Genomic DNA, 15,018 nt, shown 5'->3' on the forward strand with positions numbered 1-15,018 from the left:
AGTCTCTAGTTAAGACTTTGCCATCTTGAATACAGAAATAGTACAATGCATCAGCACTCTAGTTGTCCATATATTTGTCCAACAGTTCACAAACATGTAGTATGTGAATTGAATGTTAAAAATGTAACGCTTAAGCTAGTTTCAGATCCTCATGCTTATTGTTTATTCAATTCATTCAATCATTCAAGTGAATAATTGTGACGGATTTCATATCCAGTACTTCATGCATATTTCCATCACAGTGAGAATGTGAGTTGAAAACATAGTTAAAAATGTATGGGGAGAAACAGGTACTGTACCACAACTCTTCAGTATTCACCTAGGAATGTTTTTTTCTCTCTCTCTGATTGTCACAGGAAATGAATTATTAACCAGTGATGCCTGAGAGAGGCCCGTTTTTAGGTAGACTCTCAGCGTGATTTATAAAAAGCCTCTTGTTGCTTTAAAGTCAGTTTCATGGCTCTACCGCCTCTCATCTTTTCTGTTTTTAATGGGGCGCACCATCCTGTCCACCCCCTCTTTCCTCTCCTTCCTCACTCTTCTCATCTCTCTCTCTCTTTCTCTCTCTCCCCCCATCTCCCTCACTCTCTCTTTTCTTTCTCTGTCTCTCGCTCTTTCTCTCTGAGTGTGGGTAAACTTCCATTTTGCTCTCCGGGCGTGTGCGTTTGTCCTGACAGCGAGCTCTCTAAGAGAATGATTTAGCAGAATTATGGGCCCTTACCTCTCACATCTTAAATCGACATAGAGCCGCCGCCTCCAGAGCCTCCCAACAAAACCAAAATGCTTATGTTGCAGAATGCACGCCACGTTTGGTGAAGACCACCATGAATTACAAACATGACTGAGGTTTTTTTTTTTTTATTATTATTCTCAACAAGGAAGGGAAGAGGAAGGAGTCATGAACTGTCAGCCAAAGTATAGGAGGTAAAGAAAAGAAAACACAAGGGGAATTTTTCAGTTTTAGTTTGAAAGTGTTTTTTTCTCTCTCTCTCTCTCTCTCTCTCTCTCTCTCTCTCTCTCTCTCTCTCTTCTTGAACTCTTTTCTGCTAGGCCAGCAGGTGTGCAGGCGATAAAGCCCCAAGTCTTGATGAAATGGCTTTAATATTCTGAGATACAGGCCCGAGCATCTGCTGATTCAGCCGCTCTGTTTCTGCTGCTCTCCTCCTCTCTCCCTCATCACTGCACTTCCTCGCCCAACTACTCCTCAAATGCACCACAGAAACGAACAAGAAAAAAGAACAAAACTTTCTCTTTACTCAGAACAGAAAGGATAAATGATTGGTAGTACTGGAGAATGAGAGAGAGAAAGAGAGAGAGAGAGAGAGGTTTCATGCTGCTCTTTTCCTCCTTTCTCTTCTTTTCTTCTCTGAAGCCTCTGCTTCCCAGAGGAACATGAAATAACCCTCTAATGTACATTGGAGATTATGTTAAAGAGAAGCCAGATAGAAAAGCCTAAGTGCAGATTTCAGATGTTTTTCTTAACTCTTGGTTCCTCCTGTATATTGCCCAGACCATTGATGATCCCAACATAAGCGAACAGAGAGAGACAAAGTGGTCTTTAGGAACAAATAGTATTGAAACCTCAGAGAGCAACACAACCTGACCCAACCCTCTTTTCTATTCAATATCCGGCTAAAACTACAACTATTACAGTCACTTCCATATCACCCCTTAAGTTGTAAGGTTGTGTAACCCCTCAGATATGGCCAAACAGATGACTAACAGCATTGCACATTGGGTGTTTGAAGAATGATATTTCAGCATTACTTGGATAAGTGGTTGCTATCTGAAGATGACACAAATGCCACTTTTTAATGAATTAAAAATGTTGGCTGATGAATGGCTTTACTTTTGCTGGGTTTGTGGAAAACATGTTGATGGTAATAGCCTGTAAACTCTGATTATGGCCATAATGAGTTCACTGAAGGATGATTATGCAAGGTCTCTATGTGGCACTTCATGCTGTTTTGGTTTAAGAGCTGTTTAAAAGGATCTCCCAATCTCTTCCGGCATTTAAATTTCACAGGGTATTAGCGTGCATATTATTTTTATGATTAAATAAAATGCACCAGTTTGTATATCGTAAATACTCTGGAGACTGAAAAATGTGACTTAATGATATGTTGTGGGCTAGAAATGAATGGCTTTGGAGGATGCAGTCCTCCAGTACTGTGGACTGGAGACCTTTATTCACAGTAGACCAGGGGTCTCAAACTCCGGCCCGCGCCCGGCCCAATTCCGGCCCGCGGCCTAATGTCAAAATAATAATGTAATTCGGCCCTTGAGGGTATTTTTAATTGCGACAAACAACAACACTTATTAAAATAGAAATAAATCCCATTTGTACTCTCCTCCACCAGTTGCTAGACATCCAGAGCTTCGATTCAAGCCCAAATTCGCTGCACAAAGTTTTCAGGAAATACTTGTATTACACGCGAGAAAACACGAAGACGTGCATTTGTTTGTAATGACGCGGAAGCGATGCAGGCCATAGTTTTGCGCAAATTGAAGCAGAAATACACCTACACCAAATGTTGAAAAAACTTTCACGTATGATGAAGTTTTGGATAGGCTATGTTATTCACCTAGATTCTGATTCTGAAGGAGAATATCTGCCTTTTGGAGATTATGATCGATCGTCTATTGACAGTGATAGTCACGGTGCGTCTGTGAATGGAGGTGCGTCTTTGCGTGTATACGACGGTGTCCACTAAAGTTTTAAAGGCCTAAAGTTTGCCATGCAGGTTTAAATAAGTTATGAAAAGAAAATATTTTTATTTGGAGTGAAACACACACATACCTGTTTTTATGCTTTTTGTTTTTTAGAATTTGTATTAATATTTATTTTATCATTATTTTATTTATAAGCTAAGGTTGTTAGCACAGGTGTCTAAAAAGAGATAAAAAGATTTGCAGTTTTGTGTAGTATTTGAAAAAAAAAAACATTGCATTTTCAGAAATAGCCGTTCTTTTTTGTATTATTCTTTAACACTGACATGGCCTTCCAATCAGATGACGTTGGCCGAAGTGGCCCCCAGCTCATTTGAGTTTGAGACCCCTGCAGTAGACTATTTAATCACCACACTAGAAACTTTGCATCTATTTTGTCCGATGCCAAGTCATTGGTGTAAATCAATATACACAGCAGTGCTCATAATGAAGGGAATGTATGTGATATTTCAAAATGTCTGATTCTGACATTTTGACATTTCTCGAGGGCTTTTGCATCTTTCCTATTTTTGTACACACACACACAGTGGCGTAACTATAGTAGGTGCAGCAAGTGCAGTCGCACCAGGGCCCGTGACCTCCGGGGGCCCGTCGTTACGCCTCCTTTTTTTTTTTTTTTTAGAACTTTAGAATGTTAGAGCACGGAGAGTGAAGCGTCACTTTGACGATCGATCTATCGGAAGATGAGCGCTTAACCGATGCAGAGAGATACTTCAAAGTGCAGGTATTTAATGCAACTCTGGACATCATAATCAGTCAGCTCTCCCAAAGATTTGCAAGTATGCGGGAAACTTGTCATGTGTTTGAGTCTTTACGTCCTATGACCCTTCAACTCGCAGGTGATGATGAACTGCTTGAAAAGGCAAGACGTACAACCATTATAGCAGGGACATTGCACCGACATTCCCAACACAACTCCTCTCATTCAGGTCTTGCTTTAAAGCAGAGATTTCACAGAAGTCATCTATTTTTCAACTTGCCAAAATGCTGGTGGTAGATTATGACAGTGTAACATCCACATTCGGGGAAGTGTGTACTCATGTTGTTTCTGACATTGCCTGTGACTGTGGCAACAGCTAAACGATCTTTTTCCAAACTCAAACTTATTAAGACCTAAGGAGCAGCATGGGGCAGGAGAGGCTCCGTGGGTTAGCTATCCTGTCCATTGAAAATACGAGAGCCAGAGCATTAAATATTGGGAACATCGTTGACGAGTTTGCACAACGAAAGGCTCGTAAGATGGCCTTCTTCTAATGGCCTAATTCACGCATATTGGGGATTGTATGCATATGAATGATTTTATTTGGTTTCTGGACGGTTAAATAAGTTAGGCTACATTAAGTTTTGTTTCTGCGCAGTGCGAGTTTATAAGCAAGCAATCTACGCTTGCAGTTTCAGCAGAGGGTTGAAGAGGCGCATTGAGTGTTCCCATAATTCCATGCGAGTTGATGTTAATGCAGTAATATTAGATTACCCTGGCCTGCAGGCTGTTAATAAAAATATTTTTTAATGTTTTCACATGTAATGGATATGTAGTCGTGTGTTTTTTACTTGGAATTGTAATCTGTAACTACTAAACTACTTCGGTGCCTCAGGGACTTTGCATAAACAATTGAAGTCACCCTTAATGTGTATTGCATGTATCAGGGCTAATTCATCCTGGGCCAAAGTTCGTTGGTATGGGGCCCGCGTAGCGCTCTCGCACCTGGGCCCACCATTGGCTTGTTACGCCACTGCACACACACACATATGCATGTTTTTTTTTGTAATGATACAAATCTTGCAGTTTTGTTTTTATCCCCAACTGAAGGATCTTAGGTATATGAGGTGTGCCTATTTAATGTCGGTCATCACAGCTTGATGCCGTAGGAGACGTAGGCTGCCCCCGCCGAGTGCCGTGATTTCACTCCAGGTTTCTTTCCCCCATCTCCCCTCTACCCTCCATCTCTCCCTTCATTCTATCACTATTTCAGTTCATTACACCTCTAATTTGCTCTTTTGTCACTATTTTGCACTGCTGTTTGTTTCAGGGTCACGACAAGCTAATGAATCTGATTAAACATTACATGAAGTGGACGTTTTTTTCTTTCTGTTTACCAGAAGTGGACTGGCTTTAAAACTGTCAAGATTTTCCACTTTATGTCCACTCCCCTTTGCCTTTAATGTTTGGTATCTGGCATTGCATCTTAATAGGCTCTATTTATCAGAGCTTCTCCCAGTAAAGCGAGTTCCCTAACCTCTGCTGATCTCACTGGAGTGATTTTCAGCACGGTGAACGCTGTATCAGGTTCCACAGGCCTCCAGAGGGCCAGAGAGCCACAGTCTCTTTTCTTTCTTTTCCCCTTTAAACGCATTCTGCTGAGGGTCAGTTGGCAGCAGAAAAAAATTCTCTCTTGTTCTTTCTCTACTCTCTATGTCCCCCCTCTCTCTCCCTCTCTCCTTCGTTCTCTCTCTCTCTCCCTCCCTTTTCCCTCTCTTGCTGAGTGCTCCCTCCTGTTCCTGTCTCCACAGATCTACATACCCTGCAGGACGGCTCTTGTGCTGGCAAATGAGAACATCGATAACTGTTATTAGCCACTGAGAGCGGAGAATCGGGTGGAGAGTCGGACCAAGCTGTAATCACCACCATCTGATATGTTCCTGGAAGCTGGTGGGCACTGATGTCCCTCTATAAAACCTTTCACAGCCAACAGCAGCTGAGACTAAAATGCGGGCCGGACCCCAAGCCAGGCTGGATCCGCTTCACCTCAGAGTTAGATGCTATCTAGATAGTGTTCATTATTTCCTGTTGTATTCTAAACCATCATGGCTCATTTCAACCTGTAAGAACAAAAAAGCACTCACTGCACTCTGATCCTATTGCAATCACTGAAGAAAAACACATGTGTTGACATACTCATGTTTGACCTTAAGGAAATGGCTGCCACCAGTTTGATTCACCTAAAAGGGGATGCATAGAAAACTGTTCACTTTAATGAGACTAACATAGTATAGGCATCTGTATCAATCAGCACTTGTTACTAAATGTGTGATGGGCACAAAAGCGAATAAGAGAGGAGAAATTGATGTGATGCATGGCGTGTTGTGGAATTGGAATTGTGGGTTAATAGGCTGAAAAGAGCGAGGAAAAAATCATCTATTTTCCAGTAACATCACTTTGAGGGCACATCTAACAACTCTTGGGGCAGAATGAGTTGGTAAATATACTTTTCTTGAGCATTTTTTTTTCTGAGGATTTATGTAGATAAAAATGGAGCCAGACCTTCCTGACTATAGATGAGCTGAGATGAGATGAGTAGGAAGGAATCCATTTTGCCTTTCTCCCTTTATAGCTCATTGGAAATCCTAAGATCAATATAACCCCTCTGCCTCATCCTCCCTCTCCCCGACACTGTTTGCCTCCCCTCTTAAGGACCTCCTTTTCCACACACACTTTTCTCTTTCTCACACACACACACACACACACACACTCTCTCAAACACTCTTACTCACACACACACTTCACACTTTTAACCCCACTTTCATTTGCGGAGCTTTAGAAAGTGTTGGTAATTTGGAGCCCCATTAAATGTCTTACTTTATGAGGTGACATCACAGCAGTATCAGAACCTCTTGCTGAGAACCGCTTCGGGGATCACAAGACGAATGAGCTTCTTTCTCTCTCTCTCCCCTCTCTCTCTCTCTCTCTCTCTCTCGTCCCTGAGGAGAAAACTATTTTATGCAAGAGTGGAATTATGACAGCAAGGACAAAAAAATCTCCCGTTTTATAGTCTGAATGGCCAATTATTTCCTTCCTCTAATTAATTAAGTTCATTTTCAGGAAGTTAAATGTATTGTGACACTTACATGTCTTCTGTGCAATCTCGCCATGTAATGTTATTCAGTGAAGTTGACACTGGGGTTCTTAGGTAACTTGTTCCATTAGTAAACAAGTATTGAGTATAATGAGTTCAACATTCCCAATGCCAAGCATTAAGAAAACTATTCATCAATCCTTGGTTACAACTTTAAAGAGCAGTGCTGTCTACAGCTCAATTGATTCAACCTAAACTGATTGATAAACTGATGATTGTGGCAAGCTCATGAAGAGGGTTAGGCATTTGTATGTTTACAGTATGTTATAAGGTTTCTTAGTATGTTTCTTTTTTATTATCTTTTTTTTTTTATGTTTATTTTTTGCCTGTCAGATTTCTTTCAGTCATTATTGTAGCAGCATGTAGTTTAATGAGTTACTGTCTCTCACCCTCACATGTTATTGTTTGTCAGAGGACCAGAAGGATGCCTTGTCATTACGGTGGCTCTTTCTACTTGGAACTATGTGATGATAATGTCCTAAAATGTTTTAGGCATAACTTATTACACGGCTCTTCAGAGTGCTGCAGAAAGTTCCATTCACGTGAATGGGCCTTCCCAACGTTCGGGCCTATGTTAAATAACCTCATACACTCTGTTAGTGTCATAGTTGCATAGTAACAAGATTCTCAAAAGCCTCCCAGATACAGTATTTTTCAGTTTCAGTTTGAATAAAGTTCAAAACTGGGCTTGCGCAACACATACCAGCGTGTTTATTCAGTCTCTATTCAGTTGTTTTCCCATGTTATTGTTTCTGTCTTTTACATACATGTCCTTCAGAGATTATATAAATGGCTATCTGAAATATTCATTCCGATTTGATTTCTTCTCTGCTAAAGGACAAAAGTGCATCAATATTCAATGAACTGTCCGTCTCCGGGTGCTTCAGTCAAGGGTTCTAAGCACTATATTTCAATTTCCCTTTTTGTGCAGCAGTCATGTTGAACTACCTGAAACCAGGAATGACACAAAGGACAATATGATTTTCTTATTTCCTATATATTTCCTGATTTCCTAGATATGATTGATCTTAAGATGATATCGTATGGACATAAATACTTGACTGATGGTCATACTAGTATCAAAATAATATGATATGAACTTCTGCATTTGGATTTAACCTGAAAATGTAAAAACATACAAAACAGAATAGTGCTGAGTATTTGTAATATACTTTGCTGTAGTCTCTCAAGTACTCTCCTTCCTCACCCAAGGAATAAGGTTTAGATCTTACCTACCTATGAAGAGAGATGACTTCCAATTAAGGATGAAATGGCTGATGCTTGACCACTGAGGTAGGCGTGAGGAAATACTGCCATCTATTGGAGGCAACAGTGGGATGTATACACATAGGCTACCTAGATACATACATAGGCTACATATACAGTGCTGGTCATATAATTAGAATATCATGGAAAAGGTTGCTTTATTTCAGTAATTCCGTTCAAAAAGTGAAATGTGTATAATGTATACATTCATTCCACACAGACTGATATATTTCAAGTGTTTATTTCTTTTAATTTTGATGATTATAACTGACAACTAATGAAAATCCCAAATTCAGTATCTCAGAAAATTAGAATATTGTGAAAAGGTTCAATATTGAAGACACCTGGTGCCACACTCTAATCAGCTAATTAACTCAAAACACCTGCAAAGGCCTTTGAATGGTCTCTCAGTCCAGTTCTGTAGGCTACACAATCATGGGGAAGACTGCTGAATTGACAGTTGTCCAAAAGACAACCACTGACACCTTGCACAAGAAAGGCAAGACACAAAAGGTCGTTGCTAAAGAGGCTCACAGAGCTCTGTCCAAGCACATTAATAGAGAGGTGAAGGGAAGGAAAAGATGTGGTAGAAAAAAGTGTACAAGCAATAGGGATAACCGCACCCTGGAGAGGATTGTGAAACAAACCCCATTCAAAAGTGTGGGGGAGATTCACAAAGAGTGGACTGCAGCTGGAGTCAGTGCTTCAAGAACCACCATGCACAGACGTATGCAAGACAAGGGTTTCAGCTATTGCATTCCTTGTGTCAAGCCACTCTTGAACAAGAGACAGCGTCAGAAGCAACTTGCCTGCAGACAAAAAGGACTGGACTGCTGCTGAGTGGTCCAAAGTTATGTTCTCAGATGAAAGTAAATTTTGCATATCCTTTGGAAATTAGGGTCCCAGAGTCTGGAGGAAATAGTCTGGTGGACAGCCCATAGAGCCCCATTGTGGACCCGGAAATGTTGAGTACACCAAAGTTTTATGATGGAAATATATAGTATGGGTTCCCAGCATGTAGAAACTGCCGGATGCTAATTTGCACATGTTGGGCAATTTGTGTAATTGAACTAATTAGCATAAATTAGCATAATCGCCTATATTGATGATATAAGAGCTGCTTGGCCAAAATGGACAATGTTAGTATGTTTTTAGGGGTTACTGGAGATGTTGAGTCCATATCTGACATTTTCAAGATTCAAAATCACTATTTAAACTTGGTTTGGTCACGTTTTTACTCTCATTAAGCTGATTTTGCTGAGTTTTTTGGTCCAATTTAGACAGATTTTTGGAGGATAGGGCTGTAGCGATATACAGTAGGGCTGTAACAATACACCAACTTAACAATTCGATTCGTATCGTGATTTTTGAACCACGGTTTGATACAAACCTCTTTTTTTGGAAGGGTGGCTAGACTACAATATAATATATCTATTATTTTATATCCTGATATAAAAAGAGAGAATACTGAATGTCTGATATTTATGACAGCACACTTTTTTGCAGATTAGCCTATAGCTTAGGCCTACTATTTCTATTATAAACTCTACCACATTCAGCTGTCTGGTTGAAGCCTGGAAATATTGTAAACAAAGTAGCATAGTTGGCTAGCTTATCATAGTCTACTGATTGGACTGTTCAGTTTCCTCATGTGTGTTTAAGGTAATATTGTTCTCCTTGGGACATGCCCTTTTGGGAAACATTGGTATTGAGATGATCATTCAACTTGAATGCAAGAGTTTTAACAAATATGTGCAGCATGCTAATCATGCTAAGCAGATTTAATAGTGTAACGATTGATGAGACAGCGTTGTCTAATCAAAAGCTTTATTAAAGATCGGGAGCAGGGACATAGGCACAGAACATAGCACACGCTAGGGAAGTCAAGAACGCTCGCACCTTACACACATAGGGTTGGACGCCACACCATAAAGGCACAAGAACACATATCACCCCAAAGTTCTCCCAGAATCCCCAGCGCAAAACATTGTGGGAATTTCAAGCACAGTCCAGCACGCTACACATTTCCCCCAACAAGCCGTCCTCGGCACGGGCGTTCTCACATTCAGTCCAGGAAAGTCTCTGGCACTGCCACACAGCAGGTGGGGTGCACACACCACAAGAGCCCTACTCACCCCGAGGAACCACTACCACCAGCGGCCCAATGCGGGCGTGCTGGCAGTCACCTGGCCGTCGTCGCTCGTCCACAGCGAACCCCCTCAGGTCGCACTTTCGCAGTGTGCACCACAGAAATGTTCCTCCAACACCTGGCAGGGCCTAGCCTCCACTGCCACAGACCCCCCGGCACTGAGCACCGTAACTGGCACCGCACCTCCGATGCTCCACTCCGTCGTCTCGCCAGTTGGGGCAGCAGACTCCAGCTCCATCGCAGCCGGACCACGCTGCGCAATCAGGCTACAGCTACCGACGTTGGTGTCCCTCCTCTGCTGCCTTGTCCTCCGCTGCTCCCGGCCGCTCCACTCCGCCACGGTCACACCAAGGCCGAGACCTTCTCTCTGGCTCGGGGCATCGGATTTCACACAACAAACTTTTTTCCCCCCTTATTTTTCTAAAGAGCGCCAGCGAACAGGCCAACTCGAACAGGCGCCCGCACAGCATGGTGCCTCCCACACGCACCCAAAGGCTTACAGTTTAGTTTTTCAGAGGTCCCTTCCACCGAGGCTGCCCAACCGTCGTGCCTCAAACGGCTCCACCTCCTTGCCGCTCCACTTCTGCTCTGCTCCGCAGCCAGGGCCACCGCCAACTCCAGCCTAAAGCCATGGACGGATTATGAACTTTCGGGCCCCTGGGCCCAGATGTATTAAGGGCCCCCCACTAATTGTCGCATATGTGGAAGGGGGGTTTGGAGGTCCTCCCTCAGAAATGTTTTAATTTGTTTGATGTGATTTTCTGTATTCTGGTGCATTTTGGGGATGGCCAATACTACATTCAATCAGATTCATAGCCTACAATCCTGATAATGTGTTGATATTGAGGCAATGATTTCATGCAAAGGCTTGGGCTTCAGGGCCCCCTGACCCCTTGGGCCCGTGCAGTGATTCATCCCTGGCGGAGAGGTCTCCCACTCCCGGCTCCTCCAGCACTGAAGACACTGTCTCCTACAGAACGCAACTTGCTCCTCTATGGAAAACGTGCCCATCTACAGGTGCTGCTTTGGAAAGCACCAGACCGTTCTGATCCACCGGCTGTGGATATTACCACGTTTGGATGGAGTAAGAAGACAGGTATGAAGAAAGGAGAAGAACTCGCCCACCCTCGATTCAAGTCCTGTTGCTCCTCCTGATTTTGTTAGATGTTATCAGCTGCACAGCTGGGATAAAACTGTATACATGTATCTGGAAAGTGCAACTGCAGGCCTGGCCTGTACTAATTATTGTTTCTGCAAAGGCAGTGATGTTACATGTTGCAATATATTAACACAGCAAAAAGGACAGGGGTGAAGAATCTGGAGAAGATGACGACAGGACAACGGATGAAGACAGAGAGGAGTAGTAGAGTAGTTCTTCACTTTGTTACTCAATTGTGAGTCACAGCAGAGGGCCAGTGAATAGCTATTTTCAAAATTATTGTGGAATTCAGAAAATACTTGAGGATCCAAATTATTCCTGAACACTGAACATTTTTATCCTCCAAAAATCTGTCTAAATCGGCCCCAAAAACTCAGCAAAATCAGCTTAATGAGAGTAAGAATGTGACCAAAGCATGTTTAAATAGTGATTTTCAATCTTGAAAATGTCAGGTATGGACTCAGCATCTCCAGTAACCCCTAAAAACTTACTAACATTGTCCATTTTGCCCAAGCAGCTCCTATAATATGATCAATATAGGTGATTATGCTAATTTATGCTAATTAGCTGAATTACACAAATTGCCCAACATATGCAAATTTGCATCCGGCAGTTTCTGCATGCTGGGGACCCATACTATATATTTCCATCATAAAACTTTGGTGTACTCAGCATTTCCGGGTTCACCTTTCTGTCCACCGGACTAAAATGAGGAGAGGCACAGAATCCACATTGCTTGAAGTTCAGTGTAAAGTTTCCAGTCAGTGATGGTTTGGGGTGCCATGTCATCTGCTGGTGTTTGTCCACTGTGTTTTCTGAGGTCCAGGGTCAACGCAGCTATCTACCAGGAAGTTTTAGAGCACTTAATGCTTCCTGCTGCTGACCAACTTTATGGAGATGCAGATTTAATTTTCCAACAGGACTTGGCACCTGCACACAGTGCCATAGCTACCAGTACCTGGTTTAAGGACCATGGTATCCCTGTTCTTAATTGGCCAGCAAACTCGCCTGACCTTAACCCCATAGAAAATCTATGGCGTATTGTGAAGAGGAAGATGCGATACGCCAGACCCAACAATGCAGAAGAGCTGAAGGCCACCATCAGAGCAACCTGGGCTCTCATAACACCTGAGCAGTGCCACAGACTGATCGACTCCATGCCACGCCGCATCGCTGCAGTAATTCAGGCAAAAGGAGCCCCAACTAAGTATTGAGTGCTCATACTTTTCAGTTGGCCAACATTTCTAAAAAACTTTAGTATTATTCAAATTTTCTGAGATACTGAATTTGGGATTTTCATTAGTTGTCAGTTATAATCATCAAAATTAAAAGAAATAAACATTTGAAATATACAGTATCAGTCTGTGTAACTAGATGTACCGCATAGCGGTACAAAATATGACCTCCGCTCAGTCCTGTACATCCATTCTGTGAAAATAAATCACATTAATCAATTTTTCTCCATCTTGTACTCCATCCCCCACTCTTGGCACACACAGAAAGTAGCCTACTGGCGCTGCAAATGTGAATAGATTTGTAGCACTTGCCAAAAAATGTGTAGCATTGTTATAAAACCTTTAAAATCTCTAAACAATCACAAGTAGGGCAGTTCATCACAGTCCATCCATTGCAACTGGACTGATGAAAGGTACACCTGTAGGCTACATTGTATTTGGGAAAAGCAGAAGGTAGCAGCATAATGTATGTATGTATTTATTTATTTATTTATTTATTATTAAACAAAACAATACCTGTCAGATCCATGCAGTTTTCAACAGCTATCAAGAAGAGAGGTCATGTCATGGATTTTTGTGAATGTTTCTTCTTCTACATATGCAATAGTTTAGTCATCGTGTTCATATGATATTCAACTTTATTGTCAATGCACAAATTAAAAACCAAGTGGTGCAAATAAATGACATGTCTAAAAGGGCCTTCATGAAATGCGTCTCTAGACTGTTCATACACATTTTAACGGGCCAAGTTGAAGAGCTGCTGTCCGTTATTGTTCGTGCAATAGGCTGATTCATGTTCCCTTGCATTTTGCAACTGTAAGGTCGGCAAGATGGAATCAAAGTACATCGACTCCCCTCTCACACCCTAAACACGCACTTCGAACAAAAACGATGCGCCATCTGGTGGACAAACGACTACGTAGCGCCAATACTGGAAATGCAGCCAAATGATGATGAATATTTGGTTTTCCTTTAATCCTACTGAATTTGTAATTATGTATCGGTCGTTCTAATTGCCGATACCAATAGCATGTCCGTGCCTGTGTGTGTGTGTGCGTGTGTATATGTGTGCACCACTATCTACAGGCCAGTGAGTGTACAGTCACTAAATGTAGACATAACTTAATATTTTTAGACCCCCCCCCCCCCCCATGGATGAAATTCTACAAAATTTGGCATACCCCCAGAGAATGTCAGGTTAATCATACAAATACAATTTGGTGCAGTTCTGAACATCTAAACTGAAGAGGCGATTAAAGCAGAATTATTGAATTTTTTTTTTTTTGGGGGGGGGGGGGGGGGGGGGGGTGTGCAAAACAAAATGTTTCCGTAAAACTCTAGTGGGGCTACATGTCCACCAAATTTCATGTGCCCCGGTGTTTCGGTGTCCCGGGTATCGTTGACCAAAAATTCAGGAAATAGATGACGGAAAAAAAAAAAAAAAAAAAAAAACCTGTATAATCTCAAGAGTCAAATGATCAGTGTGACAGCCTCTGTGCCACATTCAGTCGGGAGACAACATCACCCAATATAGTCCATGAGCCACAGGCCCAAAAAGGGGCGTGTCACTACCACTTGGGGGGGCAAATTCTCACTATTTTCTGAAAGCTACATATCTCTGGAGTATAAAATGGTATGATAGCAAGTTGGATCTTGTAGCTTTGTGGCTGTACAGGCCTTCAAAGTTGACCTCTGATTTGAAAAAAGGAAATTCCGCCTATTGGCTTTTTTTGTTAGACCACTCATAAGAGCCCAGAAAATAATCCAAACCTCATTATTACTGATGCATATGTGGTGTTTGATGTTGGCATACATATTTTGAATCATTATGTGATTTTGCCCTTCATTTTGGTTGATAAAATTCAAGATGTATGTGTAATAATGAGCAAATCTACGTTTTCAGAGACACAACATGTTGCAGCACTAATTGAAAGGCCCACTACCTCATTAATCAATGTATTTATACCTTCCTACCTTCCAGCAGAGACTTGAAATACAAATGATTACATAGGTCTGCATTGCTATGCTATTTACTATTTGTAAATGTACTATTCGGAAACACCCCAAAATTCAGTAAATTAGTATTTTATTGAAACTACCCGTAAGAGATATTCCAAGAGATCAAAATATCATGATTACCAATCACATATTACCTTTACATTCAAGGAATACCATATGAAAATTGTTCACATCACCACATGTACCCAGCTTAACATAAATATTATAATTTTATAATGTCCAGGGCACATGAAATACATACAGTAATTTCCTGTTTATTAGCCGTATTGTGTATAAGCCACAGGACAGTGTTTTATGCAGTTAAAAGAAACAAAACCATATACCATATTAACTGCCCCCGTGTATTAACCTCATAGCTGAAGACATTTTGCAAAATCAATGTATAAGCTGCAGCTAATAGTTGGGAAATTATGGTAATTGCATCAAAATGATCTACATTATACATTTCAGTTGTAATTTTGACTAGTAAGAATGTGGGAATGAGATGTAGATGAACTGGTTGGTGAAAATATTCATACTTTACACATTGTTATCATTATGTACAATTATTATTATTATTATTATTATTATTATTATCATACTTAAAATTGTCTTTCATCTGATGTT

At 41.4% G+C, this 15,018-nt stretch overlaps 1 protein-coding gene across 1 annotated transcript in view; it reads left to right on the forward strand.

Moving 5' to 3' along the window:
* The window catches only part of gbe1a (glucan (1,4-alpha-), branching enzyme 1a), a 56,817-nt gene extending 49,533 nt beyond the window's left edge, over positions 1-7,284 (forward strand). Inside the window, exon 16 of the mRNA XM_076273775.1 lies at positions 5,242-7,284. Within this exon, the coding sequence (XP_076129890.1) occupies positions 5,242-5,304 (63 nt within the window). The 3' untranslated portion in view covers positions 5,305-7,284. The remainder of the gene's footprint in view (positions 1-5,241) is intronic.
* The last annotated feature ends 7,734 nt before the right edge of the window (positions 7,285-15,018 follow it).

This window comes from Alosa pseudoharengus, unplaced genomic scaffold (genome assembly GCF_046254945.1).
Source record: "Alosa pseudoharengus isolate Yale_2024_CS ecotype anadromous, Long Island Sound unplaced genomic scaffold, YU_APseudo_1.1 YU_APseudo_1.1_scf_8, whole genome shotgun sequence".
NCBI lineage: Eukaryota > Metazoa > Chordata > Actinopteri > Clupeiformes > Clupeidae > Alosa > Alosa pseudoharengus.